The sequence below is a fragment of the Hipposideros armiger genome, unplaced genomic scaffold (genome assembly GCF_001890085.2).
Source record: "Hipposideros armiger isolate ML-2016 unplaced genomic scaffold, ASM189008v1 scaffold_310, whole genome shotgun sequence".
In the NCBI taxonomy this organism is placed as follows: Eukaryota; Metazoa; Chordata; class Mammalia; order Chiroptera; family Hipposideridae; genus Hipposideros; species Hipposideros armiger.
Window position 1 is genome coordinate 936,172 of NW_017731660.1, and position 8,103 is coordinate 944,274.

Here is an 8,103-nt window from a genome sequence, read left to right on the forward strand (position 1 = left end):
CAGGCTCTTGCTTCATCTGACCTTTGTTCTTGGCCTCCTCCAGGTCCCTGGGCACTGATCTCCCCCTGCCAGAGCCAAGAGCTCTGAGCCACCCTGCTGTTCTCCATAGATGTCTTTCCAGGGGCTGAAGTACAGGGTCTGTGGCAAGGAGAAACACGGGGCGTGGGAGCCTAGACCCTGATGCTCCCTGACTCTCTAGCATCCATTCACCATCCATGACAGGCCTCCTCCATGCCAGGCGCGGATGTGGCAGGTCAGAAGGCCACTTGGCCACGTCTCTGCTGGGTTCCCTCCACTCTACTCAGCCCAGGGCAGTGTAAAAGGAAGGTGGGGCCTGCCCCCTGGCTTGGCCAGGCCACGAATCACTTTTCTTTTTTTTCATGACAAACAGTTTCCCACCAAAAGACTAGTGTGATCTTGTTTCTTGGGGACTGATGGTGAGGTTTGCTTTCCAGCTTTCTCAGAGACTTGCGAAATCTGAGACCCAAGCCACAGCCTGTGGCGATGTGTCAGCCCCAAGCCAGAGGTTATGAGGGAAGGACAAGCAGAGAGAAGCCCGAGGAAAGAAGTTGGGAGCCTAGGAGCATTGGAAGGTAGTTGGGTGCTCGTCTCCATCAAGGCCGGGGGCCTGAGAAGGGGAGGGCCCCTAAGCCAGCTGGTGCTGCTTGTCAGAGGGACGGAGGCCAGAGGGAGGCTGCCAGGGCAGGGCTGGACTCTCTTAAGTCTTCAGGCGCGGGAGCCAGGCTGGCCCTGCGCCCTCGTTCTGACATTTACAAGCTGCCTGCCTATGTGATGGGGAAAGCTATTTAACCTCTCAATGACTCCGGCTGGCTTGCTCATCTGTAAAATGGGGTCATAACGATACCTGCCTCATGGGGGCTATGTGGATTCACGTAGTACAAAGGGACTTCGTTCAATAAATGTTAGCAATGAATATTATCACCCAGAGAGTCAGAGAAAATGAGAGTGCGGAAGTTGTTGCTACAGGGATCAAAGGGACCAAGGCAGCCTGGGAGTGCTCTTCCTAGCAGAGTAGGCCAGCCTCAGGTCTGCATGCCACGGGGCAGAGGGTGGACAGCTGGTGCCTCTGTTGCCCCTTTCTGGCCCTACTCACGACAAGCTGGCCCTCCTGGCTCTGGTGCTCCCCTGCCCAGGGTAAAAGAGCAGCTTCTCCACCCCCTCGCCATGCCCCACACTAGGCATCTGACTCTTGATAAGAATGATGAAGGGCCTCCAGGCATCTCCCCTTCCCCCACAGCACCCTCTCCACCCATCTCTCAGCCAGCAGCTCAGCAGCTGCAGTGGGGGTGGACATGTTGTAGCTCTGGTCAGTGCCTGACCACTTTTGTCCCCTCCCAGATCCGGGGGCTAGAAGGGGTACCACTGGGGCTGGCAGTGGGCCAGCAGCTCCTGCCAGCAGATGTAGGTCTGGGCAGCCAGGTCCTTGAGTTTGGTCTGGTGCGTGGCCTGGGGGCTTTCCAGACATGGGTGCTGATATGGCAGTCCAACTGCCTACAGCAGCTGCAGCTCCCCCTGCAGAGGCGGCCGGGGGTGGGGGTGAGGGGCAGCCAGGCGCATCCACAGTGAGGGAGAAGGGGTTTGAAACAGTCAGCGAAGGAGAGAGGGGTACGAGAGTGACCAGTCAAAAGTTGGGCAGAAAAGAGTAGAGAGGGACAGGGCAAGTGCTGGGGGCACAGGTCAGGACCCCTTGGGAAGGCCAGTGGAACACTGGGAGAAGACAGAGCCCTGCTCCCCAGAGCCTGCACTTCCTGAGAATGGGCTGGGTTCCACCCCAGCCAACCACAGCCCAGCCTCTCGGGAGACTCACCCACTGGTTTGGAGTAATGTCCTGGCAGGTGACCACCACCCCAGGGTCAGGAGGCCGTGGCACAGGTAGCAGACCTGGAGAGAGAGCACAGGAGACAGGAGACCCTAAGTCCCTCACCCTGACTCCTCATTCCCACGTACTGCAGGGTAGGGGATGGCCTTCCAGCCACAATTTCTGGGGAGGCTCTTCCAGGAGGGCTCTGGGCCTCACTCACTCAGAGCTCTCCCTTTGGTGAATGACCTTCCTCTCTTCCTTCAGAAAAAGAAGACACCAGCCATCCAGACCCCCCACACTTCCCCCAGCCCTGTCCTGGGGCTCCAGGAGAGAAAACCGTTAGGGAGAGGGCCTGTCCACTCCGACCTCTGCTCTGCTCTGAGGTATCCACCCACACCTGTGGGCTCTGTGACTAGGTGTCACTCTCCTCTATGGGGGGACATGGCCCAGAGGTGCCCAACCTGCTCCTCGGCGGGACACCTACAGACAGATTTGTAGCCCCATCATGTTGACATGAGGCAGGTGAAGAGGGGGAAGGCAGGAGGCGGGGCGGGGAGGGAAGGTGGTGGTTTTGGTGAGCATTTGCATGCCTTACCCCACCAACTCATACACTCGCTGTTGCCCACTGGCCACTGAGGGGAGAAAACAGGACAAGGCAGATTCTGATCCCAGCTGCCCTTGGACTGTCGGTGCACATTCATTTACTGGACATTCACCTGCTGTGCAGAAACAATGAGGTACAGGGAGCACCCCAAAGACAGGTGAGGCCTTGGTGTGAAGACAGCCTGCTCCTGGTACTCCGGAGTTGTCTGTGGGCATGCCCCTTGCCCCCTCAGGTGCCTGTCGCCTTGCCCCCATTGGACTCCTTATGTCTAAGACAGAGCGGGTAGCAGGAAACGACCCATGTGTGTCCATGTGTCTGTCAGATAACAGGCCCTGAGGCTGAGCTGGGAGGGGAGAGGCGAGCTCCAGCTTGGTAATAGTGGGCCTGAACTCAGAACCAGCCTACAGCTCCTGTCCCCCTACTTCCCCTGCCCTTATCAGCCTCCCCCTTAGGGCACCAGGCAGTGGCCCAGGAGCTTCCTTAGGGCAGAAGCCAGAACCATTGCGAGGGCACCAGGCTTGGCACTGTGAAGTACTGTCTTCTTGAACTCAAATACTACAATGCGAAGTCCTGAGGGCTAAGGCCACCTGCCCCCTCTCCCAGCAGCACCTGCCCTACTTGGGACCCAGCCTGTTCTCCAGCACAGCAGCTGAGGCCCCTGGTGGCCTAACCCTACAGGCAGCATGGCCCACTGGCCACCGCAGGCCCTGAGCAGACACAGTGGGGAAAGCCTCCACTGTGTGCCTCCATGGGATGTGTCTCCAAGCAGCGCTGCTCTGGGCTGGGCACAGGCAACCTCTGTGAGCCAGGTCCACCTCCAGAGTCCTGCAGCTGCGGTGCCCTGAGCCCCCCAGTGGAGGTAGTGGCTTGCCAGGGGGTCTGACTGGCTAGCAATCCCCTGCTCCCAAAGGACTCCCCATCCCCAGGTTGGCTGCGCCCTCAGATGTGAGGACCACAGCATTTGGAACCCCTTCCAGCCTCTGCAGTCCTGGCAAATGGCTCATTGCCCCCCCACCCCCAAAGCAGGCTCAGGCCTGTGTGTCAGACACTGCACCCTGACTAAGACATAGCCGCAAACACTCAGACATCAGAGGGAGAAAGACGATTCAAGAAGGCAACCACTTGGTCAACAAATCCCCAGGGAGCAAAAGGAGAAAGGGTCCTTCTAAGTTTTCAGGGTGGGATGGGTAGTGTGCAGCTCAGAAGTTTCAATGAGGAAGTGATTAAGCTAAACCAGGCTTCTAAGAACGGTAGAATTTGAGGTGAGCTTGGCTCTGTGGGGAGGAGGCAGGGCAGAGATTATAACTCCTGAAAGACCCAGAGCCTAAGCAGGAAACAGGCAGGACACGCTGAGGGGGGCGAGAGGCCGGGGGATGGGGGGGGGACGACTGGCTGCCAGGTGGCTGGCCAGTGGAGAGGGAGAGGGGTGCCCTGAGGACAGGGCTGGCAGCAGCGGTCTGAACAGTGGGCAGCGGGGGCTGCTCTGGGTTCTTGAGGAGGAAAGCTGGGCTGTGGAGGACAGACTGGGGGTACCTGGGGGGTGCCGGGGACAAAATCAGTTGAGATGGACTTCACCAGAGTACAATGTGGCTTTGAGTGAAAGGATTATAGGACATCCTTCATTTATTTGGCTTTTTAAGATTATTTGTCTACAATATGTGTACTTTACCATATAATCAGAGTACACTGAAAGCTTTTAAAAATTAATTTTACGGCTGGCCGAGTGGCGCGATGGTTAAGAACTGGCTTGGGATGCCAGAGGGCCCTGGTTCGGATCCCACATATGAGGGCCAGCGACACTGCCCTCCACAGCTAAGATGCTGAACAACAGCTCAACCTGGAGCTGGGCTGCCCTGAGTCCCCGGCGACGGCATAGGCTGCAGCCCCTGTGGCAGTGGGTTGCCATGGGCTACCGTGTGTAGCCAGCAGCCAGCGTGAGTGGCCAGCAGCCACCGTGAGCGGCTGTCCAGAAGCCGGCGACTGATCTGCCTTGCCCGGGAAGAGCGCAATGATGGTGCCAACTTGGGCCAGTGAAGCCATGTCCTCCACAACTAGACTGAAGAACAAAACGACAGCAACTTGTCTGTTCCCTTCCCCCAATTCCCCAGAGCTGTTCCCATCCCCCCAATTCCCCAATAAAAATCTTTAAAAAAATTTAATTTTAAATAAGACAATGCTATTAGCATTGACTTAGCCTAGTTGGGTTTGGGGTGGGTGCAGGGCAAGGGAGACGGACATGACCTTGAAAAGCAGCAGAACCATGGGGACAAGGGCCCCCCTGAGAGGGCTTTGAGTGACCTGCTGATGAGAATTGGTAGGAGACGCCAAAGAGCATCCCAGGGTGGCTGGAAAAGGGGCTTGTTTGCAGGGGGTGGGCGTGAAAGCCTGGGAGGGGGTAGACCAGAGAGGGAGAGAAAAGGGCAGCTCTCAGCCCTTTCACTTGTAAGTAGTTGCAGCACCGAGGTGGGGACTGTGGTTCTTCCAACGACCCTGCAGGCTCAGGCAGTGTCTCTGCATTTCAGAGACCTGTGTGCTGTGCACAAAGCCATCCAGCCTGGTATTGGTCCCTGGGGCCCGACACCCTGACCCCTCCTTCCCCTGAAGAATTAATCTTCCTAGGAAGGGCGTGGTGCGGGTGGACCTAGGATCTGAGGAATACCCAGGGGGGAAATCAGAGAATCAGAGTAGAATTTATTGACAAAAAAGCCTCCACTTGCAAGTGGGTTTCACAACATCATTCTTATGCTGATTCCCATAATTGAATCTGGAGGAAAAATCCCAGGAAAACTATTCTGACCCTTGTTTTTTTTTTGGTGGGGGGGACGGAGGCGGGGCGTGGAGTGGTAATAGCAAGAAGGAAACGGTAGTGCTGAAGAAAAGCCCGGTTAACTACATTTTATAAGCCAATTTTCCAAAGAGGAGAAAAAAAAACCCTGCCCGCTACCTGGAAGAGGGTTGGGTACTTATTTTCCTTGTGTTCCACGGTGATCTCTGGAGTGGGGCCTCAGTGAGGGGGTCCCTTTAAGAAAGACTTTGACCCACTTAAGGGGATAAGGTTCTAAAACTGAGGGTCCTTATGACTTTGGTTAAATTTGACTTTAAATTCTAGCTCTAGAAACCATATCCCTCTCTCTATACACCCCTCAGAGTATATATCTAGCCTTTCCCCAGATAATCAGCAACCCCTGGGGCAACAGAGGACAGTGGCCCAGACCTAAATAATGATCACATTAATGATCTGGCCAGCTACAGACAACATCTTACCTAAATTATGTTGCAGCTCCTGAGCCCTAAGGTAGAATGACCCCCTGGGTACTTTCCCATGGGACCGGACAGAGGGACGCCAAAGCAGACCTCACAGCTGTTCTCAAGACCTGAAAAAATGATTCATTACCCTCTCACCTCACCTCCAACCAATCAGCTTCCAGCATGACCCCGAACCTGTAACCCACTGTGTTTTGTGACTTTGTCCCATAGGATCTGTAACCTACAGGCCATCTGGGAGGTGGGTCTTCAGAATTAGCTCCTCATCTCCATATTGGCTAATTTAATATGAAACCATTTTTCTTTCTATACTACAAACTCCTGCTCATGGATTTCTTTGGGCCAGTGCTCCCAGGCTGACAGACTCAAGCATTGGGGTGTTGGTAACACCTGTGGTCAAAATCATGACAGACAGCAGTCTGTAATGGTGCTTTGGGAAAAAAGTCATCATTATGTGCACAGGACGTGCCCAGACCATGTCTTCCCCTTGAGGAGAGGTAAGGGAGGGTCCGACCTTATCCAGATAAAGGGACAGGCAGTTGTACCAGGTACACACATGGCCTCTTCTGAACCCCCACCCTCCCAGACCCCTGCCCCTACCCTGTTTCTGTGCCTGTCAGAGAAGCAGACATTAGTCGCCTTCTTCTGACAATCCCCCTGGTGGCTGGGGGACCAGAGGCTGGCCCCTGAGTGCCAGCAGGGGCGAGGGAGAGCCAGCCATTCCTGGTAGGACACAAAGCAGACAGCCAGGTGTGAGAGCAGAGTTTGCGTTTCCTGCTCCAGTCACACTGTGACCAGTTCCTGAACTCAGCAAGCCTGTGCCTGTCTCTGCTGGCACCACAGACTTGGGGCTCTGTCTTCTCTTCAGAGGTGCATAGGTGCCCATGGTGCCAAAGCCCCTGCCAGCTCCCATTTCCTGCACAGCTGGAAGTGCAAGGTGGCCCCTCCACAAGCCTGAAGCCCCTTCTAAGACCCTAAAGGGGTGTGTGGGGGTGTCAGTGGGACTCCAGGTTTCACGGGCAGTACAGAGGCACTCCATGGGGTGGACAGGGCTGCGCTTGTTCCTCCCCCACTGGCTCAGGGGGCCCAGTGTCTCTGGCACTGGGTGTGAGTGGAGGCTGGAAAGCCCCCACGGGAAATGGGACCTGGGAAACCTCAGTCAACAACTTGGGGAGAGGCAGTCTGAGGGCGTGGAATAGGACGTGTCTGAACCCCATGCAGACAAGATGGGACCGTCCCCTGCCGCTGCTGCCAGCAAGGCCTGCAGCTTCCATCTTCTGTTTTCTGGGTCTTTCCCCGAAGTATAGCAGGAGGACTTTTCTGAGAAGTTCTGTGCAGGACGCCTCCTTCCTTAAAGGGTCCCCCTGGCCCTCTGGGAAGGAAAACCAGGGGTAGGGATAGGAGACAGACTGCTGAGGGGGGGAGGAGAGATCAGCGTCTCCTTGTTCTGGTCCAGGCCGTTCTGATCCCAGGAACCATGGCCAAGTGTCCCTTTGTAGCACTTTTGTCACAAGACAAAAGGGAGAAAGGGTGGCCATTTCCCAAGAACCTCTCCTTTACAAAATTCTCCTTCAGTAATGCCAAGGGAGCAGGCTGCAACGGGGAGGAGTATTTACGCTATAAAAGGGCAGAAAGGAGGAGGGAGAGGATCTCCCAGGAAGCCACTCCCAGAACATTATGGGTCTCCCCCCTCAGGTCATGACAGGGTCCAGACTTACTGAACCAGGCAAGTCTTCAAACGCAGCCCTTCCCCTAAAGGCAGTCAGGCCGGTGGGGATGGCAGACCTTGCCACTGGCAGGAGGATCCTGTAGCAGCTCCAGCCAGGCTCAGGGGCAGCTGCTGTGGGGGAGAACTAAGGCTGACCCAGGAACACCTGCTGGGGAGGACCAAGATGGGCCCACAGGACATGCCCTCCCGCCAGGCTGCTGGGGCCCAGGGCTCACATTGCAGGTGTCCCTGGCTCACACTCAGGAAGGTGTCCCTGAATGCTTACTGGTGTCAGGCTCCCTGTCTGGGATGCCAGGACCCCAGCACAGCCTCCTTTGGTTTGGCCTCTCTGCACTCACTGGCTCTGGGTGGTGGCTGTCCTGGGGGACCTGCATGGAGCCGCAATCTGGCTGGGCTGCTCTCAGGCCAGTTTAGAGGGCCTGGAGGTCCAGCCCAGCCCAAGGATTGACCCTTAGGGGAAGAATTCTGCCACAAGTCCTATCATTGTCACACGTGGGTCCTCGCAGAGATTTTGTTCCATCGGAGACATGCAGATACACGCAAATGTGCTGAATTGAAGGTCAACGCTCAAGCCAATCAGGGGAAGACTGATCCTCAGGGTAGGCGATGGCCTACCCTGAGACACTTCAGACTCAAGGCTAGAGCTGGGTCCTGATGAATTCTTTTTCCTCTCTCTCCCTCCCT

General features: G+C 56.1%; 1 protein-coding gene and 1 long non-coding RNA gene across 2 annotated transcripts in view; one reads left to right on the top strand and one right to left on the bottom strand.

The window, feature by feature from the left end:
- The window catches only part of LOC109392008 (uncharacterized), a 5,529-nt gene extending 4,936 nt beyond the window's left edge, over nt 1–593 (top strand). The window contains exon 3 of the long non-coding RNA XR_002125973.1: nt 44–593. This is a non-coding gene — a long non-coding RNA (uncharacterized LOC109392008). The remainder of the gene's footprint in view (nt 1–43) is intronic.
- SEMA4C (semaphorin 4C) overlaps nt 1–8,103 on the bottom strand; it is a 32,508-nt gene that overhangs the window by 14,407 nt on the left and 9,998 nt on the right. Inside the window, exon 2 of the mRNA XM_019660043.1 lies at nt 1,829–1,902. Coding sequence (XP_019515588.1) covers nt 1,829–1,902 — 74 coding nt within the window. The remainder of the gene's footprint in view (nt 1–1,828; nt 1,903–8,103) is intronic.